At 37.5% G+C, this 21,498-nt stretch overlaps 4 protein-coding genes across 6 annotated transcripts in view; 2 read left to right on the top strand and 2 right to left on the bottom strand.

The window, feature by feature from the left end:
- The window catches only part of LOC142528946 (monocopper oxidase-like protein SKU5), a 27,155-nt gene extending 15,699 nt beyond the window's left edge, over positions 1-11,456 (top strand). Inside the window, exons 8-10 of one of the 2 annotated variants that reach the window (XM_075634246.1) lie at positions 8,108-8,304; positions 8,685-8,785; positions 11,140-11,456. In XM_075634246.1, coding sequence (XP_075490361.1) covers positions 8,108-8,304; positions 8,685-8,785; positions 11,140-11,147 — 306 coding nt within the window. In that variant the 3' untranslated portion in view covers positions 11,148-11,456. Of the gene's footprint in view, positions 1-8,107; positions 8,305-8,684; positions 9,083-11,139 lie in introns of those variants that run through there. The other variant, XM_075634245.1, reaches the window with a different exon arrangement.
- On the bottom strand, positions 9,925-12,968 carry LOC142528948 (transcription factor bHLH90). Of its 2 annotated transcripts, none has more exons than XM_075634248.1 (8): positions 12,752-12,968; positions 12,432-12,587; positions 12,037-12,109; positions 11,644-11,712; positions 11,143-11,544; positions 10,870-11,070; positions 10,612-10,788; positions 9,925-10,200 (listed from the first exon to the last, which is right to left on the bottom strand). In XM_075634248.1, exons 1-8 carry the CDS (start codon positions 12,853-12,855, stop codon positions 10,138-10,140), a joined length of 1,245 nt encoding a protein of 414 aa, XP_075490363.1. In that variant the 5' UTR covers positions 12,856-12,968; the 3' UTR covers positions 9,925-10,137. The 2 variants fall into 2 exon arrangements, with proteins under 2 accessions (XP_075490363.1, XP_075490362.1); XM_075634247.1 differs by having other exon boundaries at positions 9,935-10,200; positions 12,432-12,617.
- Positions 12,969-13,728: 760 nt separating this feature from the next.
- LOC142528397 (uncharacterized) lies at positions 13,729-15,091 on the bottom strand. The gene is made up of 2 exons (XM_075633443.1): positions 14,161-15,091; positions 13,729-14,084 (listed from the first exon to the last, which is right to left on the bottom strand). The coding sequence occupies exons 1-2, from the start codon at positions 15,089-15,091 to the stop codon at positions 13,729-13,731; spliced, it is 1,287 nt and encodes a 428-aa protein (XP_075489558.1).
- Positions 15,092-15,721: 630 nt separating this feature from the next.
- LOC142528398 (uncharacterized) lies at positions 15,722-16,633 on the top strand. The gene is made up of 2 exons (XM_075633444.1): positions 15,722-16,022; positions 16,116-16,633. Exons 1-2 carry the CDS (start codon positions 15,722-15,724, stop codon positions 16,631-16,633), a joined length of 819 nt encoding a protein of 272 aa, XP_075489559.1.
- Positions 16,634-21,498: the final 4,865 nt, after the last annotated feature.

A 21,498-nucleotide genomic window follows, 5' to 3' on the forward strand; every position in this document is an offset into this window, starting at 1 on the left:
CAAATATTATTAAAATAAAGATCGTTTATACATAGAGTTTCATTGTGAACACTCGGCCAACACTTGGCTCGACGGGCACCTACTCTAACAATCTCCCACTTGCACTAGAGCCAACTACCCATATGCTTCAAACCCATCGATTCGCTATGCTTCTCGAACAATGGTCTAGGTAAAGGCTTAGTTAGCGGATCAGCAACATTATCTGCGGAGTCGACTTTGTCAATCATGACATCTCCTCTTTCCACGATCTCTCTGAGGATGTGGTACTTTCTCAATACGTGTTTGGACTTCTGATGAGACCTTGGCTCCTTCGCTTGAGCTACAGCTCCCGTGTTGTCACAAAACACCGGGACAGGAGCAACTCCATTAGGAATGACGCCCAACTCTTGGACGAAATTCCTTATCCAAACAGCCTCCTTTGCTGCAGCTGATGCAGCAATGTATTCTGCTTCAGTGGTGGAATCCGCTGTACTGTCTTGCTTGGAACTCTTCCAAGAGACAGCAACACCATTGAGCATGAATATGAATCCAGAGGTTGACTTTGAGTCATCAATATCGCGTTGGAAGCTAGAGTCGGTATAGCTTTCCAATTTCAGATCTCCACCCCCATAGACCAAGAACAATTTATCGGTCATCCTCAAATACTTGAGGATGTCTTTCACAGCTTTCCAATGTGGAGGACCAGGGTTCGATTGATATCTACTCACTACACTTAGTGCGAAAGCCACGTCAGGACGTGTAGATATCATCCCATACATGATGCTACCAATTGCAGATGCATATGGAATGCGTGTCATCGCCGCTATCTCTGCATCAGTCTTGGGAGACATAGACTTGGATAGGGACACGCCATGACACATTGGTAGATGTCCTCTCTTGGACTCATCCATCGAGAACCGCTTCAGGATAGTATCAATGTATGTGGACTGGGTGAGACCAAGCAATCTCTTTGATCTATCTCTATAGATCTGTATTCCCAATACAAAAGATGCTTCACCCAAGTCTTGCATCGAGAACTTACTTGCTAACCAAATCTTAGTTGATTGCAACATTCCTACATCATTCCCAATGAGTAGAATGTCGTCAACATACAGTACCAGGAATGTCACAGCACTCCCACTGACCTTCTTATACACACAGGGTTCCTCAGGATTCTTAGTAAAATCAAACTCTTTGATTGTACTATCGAATCTAAGGTTCCAACTCCTGGATGCCTGCTTTAGACCATAAATAGATATTTGAAGTTTGTATACCATATGCTCACTTCCGATAGATGTAAACCCTTCGGGTTGAGACATGTAAATCTCTTCCTTAATATCCCCATTAAGAAAGGCTGTCTTGACATCCATCTGCCATATCTCATAGTCATACTATGCAGCTACGGCTAACAATATCCTTATAGACTTGAACATTGCAACTGGAGAAAAGGTTTCCTCAAAGTCAACTCCTTGTCTTTGAGTATATCCTTTTGCCACCAATCGCGCCTTGAAGGTCAATACCTTCCCATCCGCCCCAAGTTTTCTCTTGTAAATCCATTTACACCCTATGGGAACAATTCCCTCAGGTGGATCCACGAGATTCCACACTTGGTTCGAATGCATGGAATTCATCTCAGATTCCATTGCTTCAAGCCACTTGGATGAATCGGCATCAGATAATGCTTCCTTGAAGGTCCTTGGATCACATCCATGGATAGGCTCATCATGGCCCTCTTCAAGAAGCAGACCATACCTCATAGGTGGTCTCGAGACTCTCTCGGATCTTCTAGGAGCTTGTATCTCCTCTCTTGGCTCTTCGGGTGTGGGTTCTATAATTGTGGGTGTTTCTCGAACCTCTTCGAGTTCTATCATCTCACCTTTTCTATCCAATAGAAATTCCTTTTTCCAAAAAGGTTGCATTCCTGGAAACAAACACTTTTGTTTCTTGGGGATGATAGAAGTAGTATCCAACCAAATTCTTTGGATATCCCACAAAGTAACATAAAATGGATCGACTATCCAATTTATCTCCCACTACCTGCTTCACATAAGCAGGGCACCCCCATATTCTAAGATAAGAATATTTGGGTAGCTTACCCATCCATATCTCATATGGTGTCTTGTCAGCTGCCTTTGAATGGACATTGTTCAACAACAGTGCCGCTGTCTCAAGCGCATATCCCCAAAAGGATGGCGGCAACTCCGTGAACCCCATCATAGACCGAACCATGTCCATCAAAGTCCCGTTACGACGCTCCGAAACACAATTCAACTGTGGTGTAGCGGGCGGAGTCCACTGCGAGAGAATCCCATTCTGCCTAAGATACTTTTGGAACTCGGCACTCAAGTACTCACCACCTCGATCCGATCGAAGTGTCTTGATGCTTCCTCCCAATTGCTTTTCTACTTCAGTTCTGAATTCTTTGAACCTTTCAAAGGCTTCAGACTTGTATTTCATCAAATACACATACCCATACCTCGAAAAGTCATCGGTAAAGGTGATGAAGTAGGCATGTCCATGCTTAGTGGTGATGCTAAGCGGACCGCACACATCGGTATGGATCAAATCCAATAACCCCTTGGCTCGCTCCACATGGCCCTTAAAGGGAATTTTGGTCATCTTTCCTTTTAGACAGGATTCACAAGTCGTGAGAGCATTAATATCAAACATATCAAACATGCACACTCCCACTAGCTTGTTCATCCTTCTTAGGGAAATATGTCCTAATCGAGCATGCCATAATTGTGCCGAATTTAGAGTATCTTGTTTGCTTGTTTGTTGTTGTTATAGCTTGGACATTGTTAAGTGGAATATCTTTTAATTTTAAGGTGTAGAGATCGTTTTCAAGTTCTCCGGTACCAATTAAACATTCGTTCTTGTAAATGTTGCAAACACCTTTGCTAAATAAACAAGAAAATCCATCTTTATCAAGCATAGAAATGGAAATAATGTTTTTCACCAAGTCTGGTACAAACAAAACATCTCTTAAAACAAACTTAAAATCATTGTTCAAATGCAAGTAAACATCTCCTACAGCCTTGGCAGCAACCCTTGCTCCATTGCCCATCCTCAAGAAGGTCTCACCTTCCCTGAGCCTCCTACTTCTTCCCATCACCTGCAAATCATTACAGAGATGTGAGCCACAGCCGGTATCCAATACCCAAGAAGTAGAGTTAATTGAAATGTTTACTTCAATGTAGAACATACCGTTTCCAGAACTCTTCTGGGCAAGATATTCCCTGCAGTTACGCCTCCAATGTCCAGGCTTCTTGCAGTGATGACAGATGTCAACAGTCTTGTCAGCCTTCGCTTGTGTGGCTGCCACAACGGGACCCGGAGTCTGCCTTTTCAAAGGCACGTTCTTCTTGGGACGTTGGAAAGAACGCTTCTTTCTCTTCCCACGTGGATCGGTCTTTGTACCAGATGAAGAACCCACATAAAGAACCGACTTCTCTTTCTTGATGGTGGACTCAAAAGTCACAAGCATGTTCACCAACTTCTCAAGGGTCGGCTCCATCTTGTTCATATTGAAATTCACCACAAAAGGATCAAACGAGCTAGGCAGTGACAAAATCAACACGTCAGTGGTCAACTCCGAAGGCAACATCAAATCCATGCCAACGAGCTTGTCCACGAGCCCAATCATCTTTAGGCCATGCTCATGGACCGAAGCCCCATCTCGCATGCGTAAAGTGATCAGCTCCTTGACCGTAGCATGCCTAAGAGGCCGAGTCTGCTCACCAAAGAGTTTCTTGAGGTGCAAATGAATGTCAGCAGCACTCTTTGCACCCTCAAAACGCCTCTGCAGCTCATCATTCATAGAAGCCTGCATATAACATTTGGCCTTCAAGTCATGGTCACACCAATCCTTGTAGGTCTGCAATTCCTCAGGAGTGCAGTCACTCGGAGCCTTATCAGGGGGCGACTCAGTCTGTGTATATGCAATCTTTTCCGAGTTCAAGACGATTTTCAGATTTCTTAGCCAAGTGAGGTAATTAGGTCCGGTTAATACGTGTTTTTCGAGTATGGCAGAAAGCGGATTGCGAATTGAAGACATTGTCAAATAGTACTGAAAAATAAACAGATAAATGTTAATGACTATTTTAAAATATTTAGTAAGATATAAAGTATGGACTTTAACTTAATAAATGTTTACTCCCTACTGTTTTGACATCTTTCACTACCCTCTAGTGAAAACGGGAAACTCCTTTCCTCAGTAGGTACGCAAGGTCCAATTAGCGAATCATGATCCCGAATAATATCAGCCAATCACAATTCCTAAAAGGTAGTTTCCAATTGCATCACAATGCAACCCTCTACGTAAACTTTTGTCTCACGTTTGATTAGGACCCAATAATATGACGTCGTTCATCTTCATGTGTCAAGCCTTACCCATCGATGTTGAACCTTAATGGACGGTCGCCATGAGTTCCCCCAATAATGTGAGCCGAAATCATGGGAGTTCCACGTAGTTTACATCACCATGTCAATGGATGTCACAGCTTTCCGGCACCCAGGGCCCCCCCAATAATATGAGCCGAGCCCCGAGTACGGGTAGCGTTCATCATGCACCCATTGTGGATGGAAGACATGGAAATTATAAACAAATTTATAATTCCCCTTTTCGGGCTTGATATTAATTTTGAATCTTATTCAAAATGAGGGTTTTTTAATTTTGAAAGGTCTCATCATTAATTTTATTTAAAAGCTCGCCATGTTTGATCGTATGTTTGCCGGATTCATGCAACTTTGTTATTATCATAATAATAACGCACATACTCATTATTTATAACATATCATGCATATATTATAAACAATAAACAAAACAAGGATGATCAATCGCCCCAATACTAATGGCCAGTGTGAGCTAAACACGGGCCTAGGTCCAATCCTAGGGTAATGCAAGGGATGCAAATGCAACTATTACATTAGCTTCCAATATTTACATGTCTTCGATCTTCATAATCATCATGGCCACCATCTTCCAATCTTGAGCATCCACTATACTAATATTTACAAATAAATATTCATGGCAAATAGGGATACATCTCATGGGGTGGGAACGGGCCATAAACCAAGCCCACTTTAAATTAGATAATTATTACAATCATTCAACACAAAATATCCTAGCATACACCTAGCAAATTGGGCTTGGGCTTTTGATCATCCATCATGCATAATATCACATATCATACACCATCAATTAATTATCACAATAATTAATTGATCCAATATTATATATCTTGATCCAATCACTAACCGCCACGATTATAACAAAGTATACAAACACCTTTGTCTACTTTCTAATTAATTTATTTATAACCGAATTTCTTGTAAATCACCATTTACTATAAATAATTAAAGTCCAACTTCAATTATTTATTTCATGAGAAAATATTTGCAACTTTTGTAATTTTAAACTTAAGTGCCCAAAAAACTCATTTTTCACCAAAAACATTTTGGCCCATTTAAAATTCACAAATATGTTAGCCATCCAATGGCCCAACAACATCAAGGCTCATGACACTTTGATAATCCAAAACACTTTTGGAAACCCTAGTCGTCATCGCCGTCGCCGGAGCTCCGTCGCCGGATTCCGGCCAACAAATTTTTTTTTTTTTTGAAAATAGGGGCTGTTCGGAAGGGGCTGCCCTTGCTGCCCGAAATGGGCAGCCCCTTGGGCAGCCCGAGGTGCCCGAAATGGGCAGAAACTTGCTGCCCAAAGTCGTCCCCAAAACCGGCCACGATTTGATGCGAAAATTTGTCTCATGCGGTTAGAAATTGACCTCAATATAATATTATGTATATGCTACACAAACTAGTACCCTTAGCTCTGATACCACTTGAAGGGAATCGATTTTAAGTGACCGAAAACGCAACGGAAGCAACAAAAATTCGGAAATCATATTTTGTAGCATGAAATTTTCGGCCACCTTGTGTACTAGGGTGTAGCATATACAAAAACACAAACTATGACATACATAGGGTGTTTTAAAGATTTACCTATCAATCTTAAAAGATTGATGATGGCTCCAACTAAGGTGTAAACACCTTAGCTCTTGAATGGCAAGACAATCTTCAAGCTTCCCTTTGAGCCCACCTTGCTCAAATATTAAGCCCACCACCAACAAGCTAGAACCACTCTAATTTTGCACTAGAAAAATTAGAGTATTTTTCTTTGAGAAGTGTTTTCTTTTTTCAACTATTGAAGAAGAAAAATGAGAGAAAAACTTGGAGAATCCCTTTGCAAGTTTCGGCCATGCCTTTCAAAAATAGGAGGAGAGAAGACTAGTCTTGGTTGTGGGAAAAGGTGTGAATTCCAAAGGCATGCCATGCCTTGGATGTTGCAAAAGTTGTCTCCCAACTTTTCACCTCCCATGCATGCAAGTCTTATTTGATTTTTAACAATTAAAAATCCATGGACTTATTTTAATTATCTCAAACATATTTGAGACTAATTAAACATTACTTGAATTCACTCAAGTCACTAGTTACATAATTATTTCTAATTGGGCTCTACAAGGCCCAATATTGTTTAACTAATCCAACACTTGAGTTAATTTAATTATTTGGACTCTACTAGGTCCACTAGTGTTTAATTAATTCAACACTTGAATTAATTTAAATTAGTCCATAATAATGTTTATGAAAATCACAATTTTCAAATACATTATTTATTTGGCCAACTTTTAATCTAGGAACACTTCCACAAATTAAAAGTCACATTTCTCTCATAGAAGTCATACTTCTATTTTATTTATGCTTATAAACTCATTTACAAGCCGTTCAACACATTGAACAATTTTAGTTCTCAACGGGATCTAGAAAGCTAATACTTGTGTGGCCCTCAATGGTTCATTGATACAACTAGCCGTGGGTTCACATCTCCATGTGATTCGGACTAAACATGTCCTTATATGAGCATACCCCAATTGCTCCATTCTTAATTATCAACTCTTTGATAATAAGAACGTCAGAACTCAAGTCTGATAGTACCCAACGAATCATGTTAAACGCCTAGCAGCTTACATAATTCCCTAGGTATCAAATGATAGTGCCTGCAAAAACCATTCAATTATGATTAGCGTACAGTACGGTCCCTTCAACTCATATATCCCGACCGATTCGACAACCATTGGTTTATCGAGAGTTGTCAATGAATCGATACTATGTGTCATGTCGTAGTTGCATCGATGGTGTAATCTATGAAACCCTTTTCATAATTACCACCATACTCTGATCAGAGATTTCAACCTACATACACATGAGAACACATAGGATATCCATACCCGAAGGTAAGCGGTGAATCCCCGACTACAATGCATCGACTCCTATATATTTCGACAGAACACCCAACCTTGCCACCTGATGACCCCATGAGAGTCGGTAAACAAGTCAAAGTGTAATTCCAGCACATAGAGTCTCAATGTTGTCCCGGGTCATAAAGACTAATGGTGTACAACCATAAACTAGGACGTTTTCACTCGATAAGTGAGAACCACTTGGAAAGTCCTTTATGGAGGGTTGTTCAGTGCACTCTACCAGGAGCACCTATCTGCATGCTCGGACATCACAATGTCCCCTACCAATGAAACATGGTACTCACATCGCAGATACTAGTCTCTAACTCGAGCGGCCTATATCCTTTTTAGCGGCGGCTGAATCAACTAGGAACTGTTTAGAATATACAGTATTTCATGATACTCATCATATGAGCATCTTATATTCTTTCTACTATTTATATATATTCAAGGACTTTATCTATGCAACTAGCATGAATATACAGATAAAGAAGTGCCAAAATAATAATTTAAAATATTATTAAAATAAAGATCGTTTCTACATAGAGTTTCATTGTGAACACTCGGCCAACACTTGGCTCGACGGGCACCTACTCTAACACGTTCCTCACAGAATTTCTGGTATCGATTTGAATTACGTTGTTGGAGAAAATACTTAGATAATTTTTGGACTTAGTTACACGTTCAAAACCACGAATTTGTAGATACATTTTACTGCCGCCAGTAATCTGGTTATTGGGTTTGTCTTACTCTACTCATTCCTACTTGTTTCTTTCCTAACGATAATATTAGGAGTTATTTGAAAATTCCGTTTTCTTACTTGTCAGGTTTTTCCTGGCGCTTGGACGGCTATTTTAGTTTCTCTTGATAATGCTGGGATGTGGAACCTTCGTACACAAAACCTTGACTCATGGTATCGTGGTCAGGAACTTTATCTCAGCGTGGTGAATCCGGAGGAAGACAAAGACGAGGTTCCATTACCTTATGATGTCATCTATTGTGGTTCACTCTCTTTTTTACAGAAGTAAGCAATCAAATATGTTTCCTATATTTTTTATTTCAAAACATACTTTCTCCTCTTTTTTGTGCACTTTACGTGGTTTTTTCTCTAGAGATCAAATCGATATATTTTTAATTCGATGTTAGTTGAGTATACAATATATTTTATGTAATTAAAAGAAATTCTATCATATTTATTCAAATATTTTTCACTTATATTAGAAAGAGGTGATAATTGTCATGTAAACCAAGATGGATTAATTGATTGTAAGCCCCACTTGGGCATCGTCTCATGTCAGTAAGCATCGTGCTTGAACCACATGATTCCTATTATATTGCTTCACCGTTTTTCTACTATCAAATTTTAATAAGGTGGTAACATCTGTTACATTGCGGCTCTTGCAGGGACCAGTCTCAGAGAGTCAACTTCTCTGAAGCACAATCTCTGGATAAAGCCATCCACATTTCTATGCTTGGACTTCTTTTAGCTTTGTCAATATTCTCAGGTGCCCACTAACTCGAAGAATTAGTTTAAGCATTGCTATTAATTATTAAAAAAAGAAATCACGATCTCTGGAATTATCATAACTCAAGCCAGGATTTGTTGCCTGGAGTCATCTTAAACGTTTGTTTTCTGCACAAAGTATATGTAAAGTTCCCTATTTGTACATTTTCCTTTTAACAATTAAGGTTCTGTATGTTTGGTCAAGCAGGCGGGTGTGGTGTGTAAGAGCAACACTTAGCATATGTATTACCTAAAATGTTTAATTTTATCTATCTATTAAGTTCGAAAGTTTTTACTATTTTCGAAGTGTTTGAATTGCTCTGATTATTGTCAGAATAATTTGTGATACAGAAGAGTCTCTAAAGGTATATTATGATTCTGAAGATGTGCATATTAATCTGCTGCATTTCACAATTATAATAGACTCCTGCATTAGTGTGACCATGCGGCTTTAGAAATACGAATACATAGTGTTTATTATTCATCTTTCAGTATTCCATAACAGAAATACGAGTTTCTTTAAGTCACCAATTTCGTGTATTACAAAGTAGCCCTCTAGATATAATACTGTCCCCTTATTATGTAACTATTTTCTCTCAAGGCGTTGAGAATCTTATGCTTTCTTTCTCGTGAATATGTTCTTCACCTCCGTGTCCACCAATAAGCTGACAGTTATCTATTAAATGTACAATTTGGATATGCTTAATTATATCCAATAGATCAGTGTCACCTTATTAGTGGTCACATAGGTGAACACACACACACACACACACACATATATATATATATATAATATATATGCAAGCCATTTCATGTTGTAAGGCCATCTCCAACCGGACTCTATCTTAATGTCTGATGCTAAGATAGCGTCTGTTTCTCTCCTCCAATGCAGCGCTATCTTCTGGGCTCACCAAATTTTGTGCAATATGATGCCATAGCGTTAGGTATTTTATTTATTATATTTTTTGGTTTTTCTTTGCATTTTGTAGTTGTTAATTTTAATAAACTTAGTCTATACATGTTAATAAATATTTTGTGGAATAAATTAGTTATAGTGAATAAAATAGTTGGGAATATTCTGATAATACTCTTTTTAGCTTAAAGTTAGCGAGTTGAAAATGAGTTTTATATTTGATGTAGATATCAAACTATCTTTGCGTAATGAGTTGTACATTACCTAAAATTCCAACATGATAACCACCAGTTGAAAGGAATTTTGCATAATTTCAGTCTTTAGGAAATTACAGAAAAAATTCAAAGCATGACAATACAATTCTAAATTTCTATACTTCCTTTCTTCAAATATTTCCTTCCCTTCTCTTCTTGACTTTATCTACTGCTTCATTGACTATTCTAACTTAGCAACTGGATCAATGAGTTCTTCAAAGTCTTCGGTTCGATCTCCATATGATTAGCCTCCAAGAAGGAACTACTATGTTAGCTTATATCATACAAGTGGTCGTGCAGATGTTATGGGTGCGTGGGATAGGACAATCCTTAATAATACGTATTACAGTAGTAGTGTCGATAGGACGATCTTTAAAATATATTTATGACGATTGTTTCAACAAGATAATGATTCAGAATGTAGATTGTGGTGGGAGTTAAGTGATTTTTGCATATTAAACAAACATAACATACAACGGCGGCGAAATTTTTCCTATATCTACCAAATCCATACGCTGATGTTCTCCTAGTTGCCAAGAAAGGGTTCTTTTATTTTTTCTCTTTCTTTTTCTTAATGATGTTTTAGCAAAACTTTGCATCCATTTATCATGATATTGTGTATAGATCAAGTATATATATGCTATGACTTATCTTGAATACCTGTACTCTGAGCACATTTGACACTGAGCCATTGAAGGTCGTAACGTTAACATCGATCACTTGAAGTCCCAAAGAGTCCATGGCTTCCATCAACATTGAAAAGCCGCCTCGCCTTACTTTACATACAAGTTTCAGCAAGAAATCTTTGGTCCCAAGTTGGCTTACCTCAACCCGTGCCTAAAATTTGCAAGAAATGTAAAATAAGTACATGCGAAGTTCTTCTAAAATCCAAATAAAGTCATTAACAATCATGTTTACTTCTGCTGGTTTGTTTTCATTAGCTCCGGATTGACCTGTACTGAGGTTAAATGCAGATTCCTTCTCTTCAACATTTTTACCATATATTTTGCCACAGTGGTCAAGCTCCATTTCTTGTAGTTCATTCTCATAATGTTCAATAATTTCAAGCAGTTCCTCTATGTAAGCAGCTGCATCCCCCAATGTGGCGAGTCTGTTCATCTGTGAGCAAAGAAGAGAATGAATAAACTTATTGGCTTAAAAAAATGGATATGCTTTTTTTTTTTGCAGGACCTTAGAAATATTTGGGACTAGTGCCCGAAGAGTAAAGATCCCATCTTTTATTCTCTTTCTCCTGTTTCTCTCCGTGACAAGATTCTTTGATTTGTACTGTCCATTTTCTGCGGTCTGCCAACTCTTAAGACTTCTCTTCCACAAGATTATGCTCGATGAATCTGCCCATTTTCTGCTAATTCTTTTTGGTTTCATTATGGCAAGAACGGGATCACTTGGAAGGCAAGAAGCAGTAGATGATCCTTCCAAGCACGTTTGGGACATTGGAGGAATGAAATTCGTAGGAGACCATTTGTCTACATAGTTCACATAATCATGCGAATCACCAAATATGCTTTCTTGTTTAGTTGAGACTCTAAACCGGGTGTAAATGTAATCTATGATCTTCAGATTTTTGGGTACCTGGAAACATAATCAGCAAATTAGCAATATTTTGTCATTGTTTTGTTAAAGCATGAGATAAGCACATCAATATTTCAAGAAAGAACACTTTTTTTTTACATGATTTGCAGTAAAGAGCTCTATCAGACCACAGGCTATTGGAATGAGAACTTGGGTTCCAGTTAGTTCCTGCAGGAAAGGGTAGTGCCATAAATTCAGAGAGATGAAACTGGTAATTCATTTAATAAGTTTATTATAAAAAATTATGCATCCATTGTCTTGAGTTCGCAAGGACGTTTCTGTTGGTAACTGTTTTGTTTTTCAAAAGCTTGACCGCCAAATCGCTTTGTTCAAAAGCTCGGAATGATGAAAAATGATCCAATTATAGTATTTGTATCCTACCACAAATAAAAACAACAGAGCAGAGCCTCTTATTAAGAAAAATTATCATATTATCGCCGTTGGAACTTCAAAATCTCTATATCCATATGAAGAGATAAATCAAGAAAGTACATTATCTGAAGCAGAGACATTGCCACGGCATATCCATTCTGGTTGCTTTGTTACCACCACCTCCCCATGAATCCTGATCAATGGCATCTCAAACATTACACGTTCTTGATTCTCAAATAGAATAGAATAGGCCGGAGCAGACCGAACAGAATTTCACTATAATCATGGGAAACTAAACATCGTAATACTAAAGGAATGTGAAATGATATTTTTGTGCATATATATTGTAAGCATATGACGTAGAAATACACGAATAATCTCCACCCCCATTCTCCGCCACCGGCCAGACCCAGTAGCCGAGAACGGGGGCATCACTCCTTAAAATGAAACATCACCAAGTTTCCCATATTTCTACTCCAACTGTACCAAACAAAAGTAGACAATCCGAAGATTACCCAGAATACAATGGCAAGTAAGAAGGCAACCGAGCCAGCGCTTGGCAAGCTTTAGTTCTCACCAAATGCTTAAAACAAGTATCCTTACACTCATGTCTTTCCAAACCACTTCCACCATCAACAAATTCTATGTTCTCAAGTACTCTATCTGCACCGCTGCAACAACATGCACCCCACTCGATAAACCTGAACAAAACAATTATCAAGAACTAGAAAACGTAAAAAAAAAAAAAGGTGAAACCCCAGAAACGATCGGATATCATACATGCCATCTGCATTACACAAAACAAAAATCCCATGAAACAGAAGCAAAATAGTACCTTGAAGGGTCATTCCCAAACTTCCAAATGATACAATAGTCCCATGCCTTGCTCTGTACAAGGGGTCTTACCCAGTCTAATGCTCCCTCTATAAAAGCTGCCATGTCTCCAACCTTTTGAACGCTTCTTCGATATATACACAACGAAAGTTATAACTTTTAGCTTCAAGGGTCCATTTATAATAAGAAAAAAAATCAAATTTTTTGTAGGGAAATGTTTCAACTATTGGTTTTGTAAATCAAAATACATTATATTGTTAGTGTTACACTGTAGGGTCATTTCTTTGACGACAAGCTAACTACCTTCACGGAATAAAGTGTCCTATCCCTTCTGTATAAAATTTGTCAGAAGAATCTGATATCGTGTCTTCTCTGTCTCTCTCTCTACTCCTATCATTGCTTTAACAGTCATGTAAAACAGAATTATGGTGATAGGATGCAAAAATAGGCAAATATTTGTACCCAAATTGTTGCCCAAGAATTGTTCAAAAGCACTGTAAGGCCATCTCCAATCTATATCCTTTATTTTTCATCTTTTATTTTTCAAATTTTCAAAAATCTTCTCCAACTCATATCCTCTAAATATTACCAAATACTTTATTTATTTCATTTTCAACCCATATCCTCTAAATATTACCAAATACTATATTTCTTTAATTTATTTCATTTTCAACCCATATCCTCTAAACATTACCAAATATTTTCTTTTTTTAATTTATTTCATTTTCGAATACACATACACACACATATAATTAATTAATTTCATAATATATTATTTAACTAAACTTAATTAATTCGCTAAACATGACACAACTACATGTGTATTCGACTCGATATATTTAAAACAATACATTTATTTTTTTCATCAAATTGCAAACAAGAGACAACATTCATCATACGACATAAAATAGATATCAAGACAAACATAAAAGACACATATGATTTAAAGAACAACACACAAATTGACCATTAAAATTACTAATATTCCGAATTACTGTACTCCTCCCACAAATGGTCAATAAGAGCATCTCGGAGTGCATAGTGAGCCGATTTATCTTTTATTTTACGATGGCGTGCAAGAAACTCTTGAAATCGGGCATGCTCATCACGTGCCATTTCAACATCTGGGATGGGTGCTTTGCGATAATCTATGAATGGCACATTCAATTCTCTTTCATCTTCAATAATCATATTATGCATTATAATGCATGTTGTCATGATATCATGCAGCACTTGTTTGCTCCAAACTCGTGCAGCTGCAGTGATTATCGCCCACTTTGATTGCAGTACTCCAAATGCTCGTTCAACATCTTTTCTGCAACTTTCTTGTCGTGCTGCAGGAATATTTCTTCTTTGGACCTTGTGGATTGTGAATTGCTTGCACTAGAGTAGCCCACTTTGGATATATACCATCTGCTAGATAGTATCCCATGGTGTATTCTTTTCTTTGTATGACATAGTCAGCGGTGGGAGCTACCCCATTGGCCAAATTAACAAAGAGATGAGATTTTGACAACACGTTAATGTCATTGTTCGAACCTGGCAAACCAAAGTATGCATGCCATATCCACAACTCGTAATCTGCTACGGCCTCCAAAATGATTGTTGGTTTTCCGCTACGACCAGCATATTGTCCAGCCCAACCTGTTGGACAGTTTTTCCACTTCCAATGCATACAATCTAGGCTTCCCAGCATCCCCGGGAATCCACGTTGTTTTCCAATAAGGAGAATTCTTTCAATGTCCTCAGCATTAGGAGACCGAAGATACCAGTCACCAAACACCTCCACCACATCCCGGCAAAATCTTTTTAAACTTTCAATCGCAGTAGACTCCCCGATTTTAATATACTCATCCGTTGAATCTGCCGCCACACCGTATGCTAAGATACGCATTGCGGCTGTTATCTTCTGGTATGGGGACAACCCGGGCCTCCCCAACGCATCTACTTTCTGTACGAAGTAATTATCATGTTGTTGAATGGACTCCATAATTCGCAAGAATAGTCGACGAGACATTCGAAAACGTCGCTTGACCATTGATTCATTGTACATTGGAGACTCAGAAAAATAGTCATTGTACAAGCATTGTTCAGCGGCTAATCTGTCTCGATTAATCACAACATGGCCAGGGATCGAGCCTCGACGGTGCAAATTATCACATTCTTGGAAGTAATTGGAGACAACGGTAGCATTGTTTATGAGTTGGCTTAAAAACGTTTGTTGTTCGTCAATGCAATTTAACTCATTCTTTATGTTGACACTAGGTTGATCTTCGCCATCAGATGACGACGAAGACGCGTAGAAAGAAAAACTTGAAGGACCTCCCTCATGAAAATTCATTTTTGAGCAAGATGAGTAAATTATGAAGAAGCCATTGGTCTTTAAATAAGTGATGACATTTTTTATTTTAGTTATTTTAGATATTTTAATTTCTTTTAAATATTATATGGAATAAAAGCCAACTCATTTTTTTGTCACGGGTTGTGTATTTCAATAAAGCCACGGGCTATGCATTTCCACTAAAATCCAACTCAATAAAATCATTTCAATAAAGCAACTGGCAATGCATTTCCACTAAAAGCATTTCCACTAAAAGCATTTCAATAAAGCCACGGACTATACATTCCCACTAAAAGACAATGAAGGGTTGTCTAGTTGCAGTCAGCTGTCACGTGTAGTCTAGTCGCAATCAGAGACAACTCATCTGTCAACTCTTGTCTATATACCAACTGTCACGGGTTATGCATTTCCACTAAAAGCCAACTGAAGGGTGGGTTGTCACGTTGCAGTCAAATTTCGTATCCCAAAACAAATCAATCTGATTAATTTAAATTTCTATCGTCAGATCAGATATCATTTAATTTAGACCGTTGATCCATATTTCTTATCCAAAACGTTTTGGCTATAAATTGAAGTATCAGTCAAAGGAATGACACCATTCCTACAAATTGAATAATTATTTACGATCAAATGACTTCATCTAAACGTGGTGTTGCATTCTCAATCGAGGAGGACAAACTACCCGTGATGGCTTATCTTGATGTCTCCCAAAATCCAATAATTGGTATAAACCAATCACGCGATAGGTTATGGTCACGAGTGGCAGTTACATACAACGAACAACTCACCGGTAAATCAACAGAGCCTCGAACTATTAAGGCCCTCCAATGTCGCTGGTTCAACATAAACAAAATTTTCCAACAATTTAGTTCATGTGTTAGACAGGTGGAACTTAGCCGTCCAAGTGGTGCTTCTGAGAAAGACATTGTGAGTAATTAATTTTTCTTATCATATTTCTGTTAAATTATATTTTTTACATTCTGTAACTAAGATACAATTCATACATTGTTATAATTGGATCAAGCAAAAGCTTTATTTAAGCAATCAGCTGGGTCGACTTGGCGGTTGGATCATGTATGGTCTTTACTTAAGGACCAAGAGAAGTTTAGGTCATCAAACGCTATTTTACCTAATTTCATACCAAACCACGGGAGTATCGACTCATCCCAGTCTGACTATTCTCCCAACACCGAATCACCGACACCCGATTCTCCAGGGCTATCTGGGTTTGCTATAAACCTGGATGAAGATAATCCGTCAGGAGGGAGTTCTCAGCGTCCAATTGGCATAAAAAAGGCCAAAGCCAAAAGAAAAGCTACTGAAGAACACTTGAAGGACATCTCCACCATGGCCAAATGTAATGAGAAAATGGTGGTTGTGATGGAGAATGCTGAGGTACATCGACAACAGCTCATTGATATTGAGAAACAAAGGAATGCGATAATGGCTTTTATGGAAGAAAATAAAATACTAAGGATGAACCCTATGTACGTTGATGAATCAGTCCGTGCATACTTGATAAAAGAACAACAAAAAATTTAGCAGAAAAGAATGGAGACGGGGGATGGCTCTGGCGGGACTTCTACACCGTTTGGGGAGTTCCTTGGAGGAACTTCACCATTCGAGTCCGACCTTCCACCATACTTATTTACTTTCATGATTGCAATGAACTAAAAATATGTTTATCTTTATTGTTTTGTGTGTGTGTTTTTTTTATTGTTGGTGATATGTCACTTTTAGTATTGTCTACGTTTTTATGTCTAAAAATATCACATGTTTATCAATTTAAATTAAGTCAATAATAGGTGTTTATAATAAATTGTGTTATGTCTTTCTTTGTCATTAAATTGTTCATTAGCTCTATTTGATAACTATTATAAATAGTAAATTATAATTAATTCATTAAAAAATTAAAACAACTTTTGATCAACAAAATCGACCAAAACTTTATCTTGGTCGATCAAAGCAAGATGCTATCTTGCTATGGTCGACCATGCTTTGGAGCATTATGGTCGACCAAAACAAGCATGGTCGACCAAAGCAAGATATCTTGCTTTGGTATAAAGCGCTTTGGAGCATGGTGGACAGATGCTTTGGTCAAAGCATGGTCGACCAAAGCATCTTGCTTTGGTCCACCAATGCTTTGGTCGACCAACCAAAGCACCATGCGCTTTGGTCGACCAACCAAAGCGCAACCAAAGCATGGTGCTTTGGTTGGTCGAGCAAAGCATGACCAAATATGCTTTGGTCGACTTAAGTGTTGGTGTATGATTTCAAGCCCAGTCGATCCATAAAAAGTTATATTTTCCTAAATTTTATTTCAAAAAGACTATATTGCAATTTTTAAAATATCTATTTTGTAATCATTTGCCACTCTTTTTGAATCATCTATATGAACAGTGGTCCTCCATAAATAAAGGATCACTGTTGCATACTCTAAAATAGAGGAAGCAAATAGAGCACGGTTGGAGAAGATTTCATTCTCCATAATGGAGGAATCCTCTATTATGAAGAACGGTTGGAGATGCCCTAAGTGTAAGTGAACATGGCAATGACGACTGACGATTCATTTTTCTATGTTAAACTTATGCCTAAGTAGTAAGCATGTTAATTTATGGTTCAATGGCTCTTTTTTACGGGTAATTAAAGATTTGTCCATGTAAACCTTTTATTCGAAGGTAAGAATTTTTTCGGTTGTCTTTTTTACTTTAGTCCTTAGGCGGTTTATTAGCAATATTTTCATAATCGAATCAGTCTACCTTAAAACATGGACCGTTTTAACTGAGTTGTCGGACCGAAATACTCTTATATTATATAAATATCAATATAATATAATGAATGATATATTTTAAATTTTAAAACCTAAAATATGTATATAAATAGGCAAAAAAATATATTTACCAAAGTTTAAAAGATAAATAGCTATATACATATATTCAAAGTACAATTATAATTATATATATGTTTTTTTAAAAAAAATAGATTAAATAAACTTTAGTACTACTAAAATAATTTTTTTAATGAAGTCAAAATCACAAATATATAATCAAATAATAAATTTAAGATTTTAAAAATAAAAAACTGTTTGACTCCGACCGATTCTTGACCAGATTTGACCGGTTTGAACTCTAAAATGGTTTTTGAGGTGTTTTGGACCGAACTTGTGACCGGTTCTCGGTCGAACCGATATGTCCGGTTTTGAAAACATTGTTTATTAGCTTCAATTAACATCCAACTTTGGATTATTATATTTGTTCCCCCCTTGATCAGTTTTTACTTTAGTTTAACGTATTTCTTTTCTATTCCAACACCTTTCTTGAATAAAAGATTATGCTAGGAGTGAATATGATTTTTTTTATTATTAATTGAGCTTCGAAATGTAATTTTATGTTCGATCAATGATTATCTTGCTTGTGACAAATACTGATAAAATATAAATATTTCCCACCATTTTTACTTCCAGACCTTTAATTATGAGTGTGAATACTCGCCTTAAATTTTCGAAGGAAAAAAAATACTTGTTTTAAATGATTGATAACATGTTATTTATATTTCAGTTGGTATAAATACGTCTATATAAAAATTTATTACATTTTTACGTCATTTGAAATTTCAAGGTTAATAAATCCTTACAACGAAAAGGAGGTTATATTGTTATCCGAGTTCGATAATAAGGTGGTTACGAGTCGAGTAGTTCCGGTAATTGGATAGTTCGAATCGATACTTAGACTAAGCATGAGATTGATGCTTACTCTCTTCTAATAAGATGTTTGGTTGCACTTATTGTTGAGACATCGAATTCTCGCATCCAAGCCGCAGTGGAAATTTAAAATTTTTACGTCTCGACAATCGAAATGGTGCTTGGCGTCGTGTGTTTAAACCATTCATAGCACGTTTAAAATTATATGTTCGCATATAAAACACTGGACTTCAAACTATTCTGGTTTTTAAGCGAATATAGTCCTTCTTGTAAATATCTATGAACGGAACTCGTCTTTGATCGTCTAATTGGGTCCACGATCGGAAACTATTTTTCTCGCTTGGATTGCACTAGAAATCGCAAGCGATTTTTGCGTTAAAATTGTAGCATCTTAATTTCTAAAATCCAGAGACGGTACATCGACGACGGCATAAGAAAAGTAATGGCCGAATTTTAGCTAAAATTCCTTCAAGACGGTGAATTTTCTTGGTGGAAGTTAATTGATTCTTAATAAATGATTAATTGAAGCTTAATTAAACCATTAATCCAAAATATCTTAGATGAATTGATTTGCATTCTTTTCTTCAATTCAACATAGCCGAATTTTTTCTTCAAAACTTGTAAAGTGGCCGAGAGCTTCGAGGGAAGGGAGAGGAGTTTTATGCTTGTGTTGTGTGCAAAAATTTCTTTTTGTAATTATGACCCCTTATGGTATATTTATAGAGTGCGATTTAAAAACTGTTGTAACTGAGGGTGTTGTTGAAAGTTGTTCTTAAACCGTTGTCGTTGCTAACATTTGCGAATTACATTAGCGACGGATTTAACCGTGGCTAAAATTAGCGACGGATTTAACCGTGGCTAAAATTAGCGACGGAAATCATGCCAACCGTCGCTAATTAGCGACTGTTAAATAAATCGTCGCTAAAATTAGCGACGAATTTTTCATAAAGTCTGTCGCTACTTTTAACAACGGTTTGTCATGAAGTCCGTCGCTAATTTTTTCAATGAAATAAAAAAAATACTTTTAATAATTTAATAAATCTAACGAAATTAATGATCTTAACTAACACTAAAAATTTAAAATAAATTGAAGCGAAAAAATTTATCATAAATCGAAACTAAAATCGTATAAAAGAAAAAATTTAAGTGTTGTGAAATGGTGTGTAGGAAAATGGAGTGAAAATGCTGGTATTTATAGACAAGTTGCGACGGTTTTTGTCACTATTAGCGACGGTAATTTTATTAACCGTTACTAATGGTGACGGTTACTATTAAACCGCCGCTAATTTAAAATTTTTAGCGAAAGTTTTGAATAAACCGTCGCCAATTTAAAATATGCGACGATTTAGCTTAAAACAGTCGCTGAATTTAGCGACGGTATATACAAAAACTGTTGCTAATTTTAAAAATGCGATGATTTTAAGAAAACCGTCGCGAATCGCTCATGACTGGTATATGGATCTCTCTATGTAGTGGTCGGCTTTCTAGAAGCTTCGCCAGAAGCGACTAGTCGCTTCCCGAATGCTTCGTGACTTTAGTTTAGTATAGTATAGTTTGTTTTTGCCGCCAACGTACGCTACTAGGAGAGTAAGCAAGCTAGCTTGCTTGCATTCTAGAAACGGTAGCTTCCTGCCTGCTTCAATTTATGTGAATGATCGTGACAGCTCTTCAAATCCTATTCGTCATAAAGATATAGAAACCAGGGAAAGGGGCTTCTCCTCACAAGAATACACGGAATAGATAGACGCTAAACGATTCCAATCTTAAGGTAAGGAGTTGTTTCAAGCATATAGACGCCTTCTCCACCCACAATTGGACTCAACAATCTCTTTTATCATAAGAAAGGGAAGAGAGGACTTAGGGTTTCAGTGTGCCAAATCCCATCCCTTCTCCCATAGAGTAGAGTACCCGTATCCTGTCTTTCTGGCATATCTCTCTTTTTGTTTTGTGCCTAGACATCTGATAATGGATGCCCATTCCCGGGATTTCTGCTTGAATAGAATAGCGAACTTTCTTTCTGAGGTGTGGTCTATCCGAATAGCTAGAAGCAGAGCGATAAGAAGAAAAGCGGTGGGTTTCCAAGAACCGGAGATGGTGTTCTATATATACGGAACAGCACGAACAATCCTTGACCTTTCGATTGAGGGTCTTCTTTTTATAGTGTTCTTACTCTTAGGATAGAGCTTCAGTGTCCGAGCCCGATCTCTTCCTTTTATTTATTTCTTCCTTAGTTTAGAATTGAGATGATATAGGAAAGAAAGAGTTGACTGAAAGAGCTTTCTCTCGGACTGAGTTAGATAGGGCTTCCTCTCTCAGACTTTCCTCCTCCTCCGTCCTCTCTTTTTGTTTTCCCTTGTCCGGCTTTCATACCAGAGTGGATAGCCCTAGGGACTTTCTTTATAGGCCTTACGGGAGATAGTTGATCGAATTGCTTATTGATTTCCGGGTGTTATATCTATTCATCAAAACAAGAAAAACCGGTATTCCTTCCTCGCTTGATGCGCCGATCTTAGTCCACTTTAACGCAAGAGCAAAAGCAGAAACCGAGATTACCATAGATAGGCCGATCCAAGGGAGCATCTTTCAGCTTTATATCCATATAATATAAAGGAAGGCAAATGCAGCTTTCAGTTCAGTCCAGTCTTGTTGGTGAAAGGCGAAAAAGGGGAAAGGTTCTTTCCGGAGAAGCGGGAAAGTCGGTGAACGC

The sequence above is a fragment of the Primulina tabacum genome, chromosome 16, assembly GCF_025594145.1.
Source record: "Primulina tabacum isolate GXHZ01 chromosome 16, ASM2559414v2, whole genome shotgun sequence".
In the NCBI taxonomy this organism is placed as follows: Eukaryota; Viridiplantae; Streptophyta; class Magnoliopsida; order Lamiales; family Gesneriaceae; genus Primulina; species Primulina tabacum.

Coding starts and splice junctions, on each gene's coding strand:
- LOC142528948 (XM_075634247.1), bottom strand. CDS start 12,855: ATGGCAGCTTTTATAGAGGGAGCATTAGACTGGGTAAGACCCCTTGTA. Junction 10,789..10,869: donor ATGAAAACAAACCAGCAGAA/GTAAACATGATT, acceptor TGCAAATTTTAG/GCACGGGTTGAGGTAAGCCA. Junction 10,201..10,611: donor CAAATGTGCTCAGAGTACAG/GTATTCAAGATA, acceptor TCCTTCTTGGAG/GCTAATCATATGGAGATCGA.
- LOC142528397 (XM_075633443.1), bottom strand. CDS start 15,091: ATGAATTTTCATGAGGGAGGTCCTTCAAGTTTTTCTTTCTACGCGTCT. Junction 14,085..14,160: donor GGGATACTATCTAGCAGATG/GTATATATCCAA, acceptor ATATTCCTGCAG/CACGACAAGAAAGTTGCAGA.
- LOC142528398 (XM_075633444.1), top strand. CDS start 15,722: ATGACTTCATCTAAACGTGGTGTTGCATTCTCAATCGAGGAGGACAAA. Junction 16,023..16,115: donor TTCTGAGAAAGACATTGTGA/GTAATTAATTTT, acceptor AATTGGATCAAG/CAAAAGCTTTATTTAAGCAA.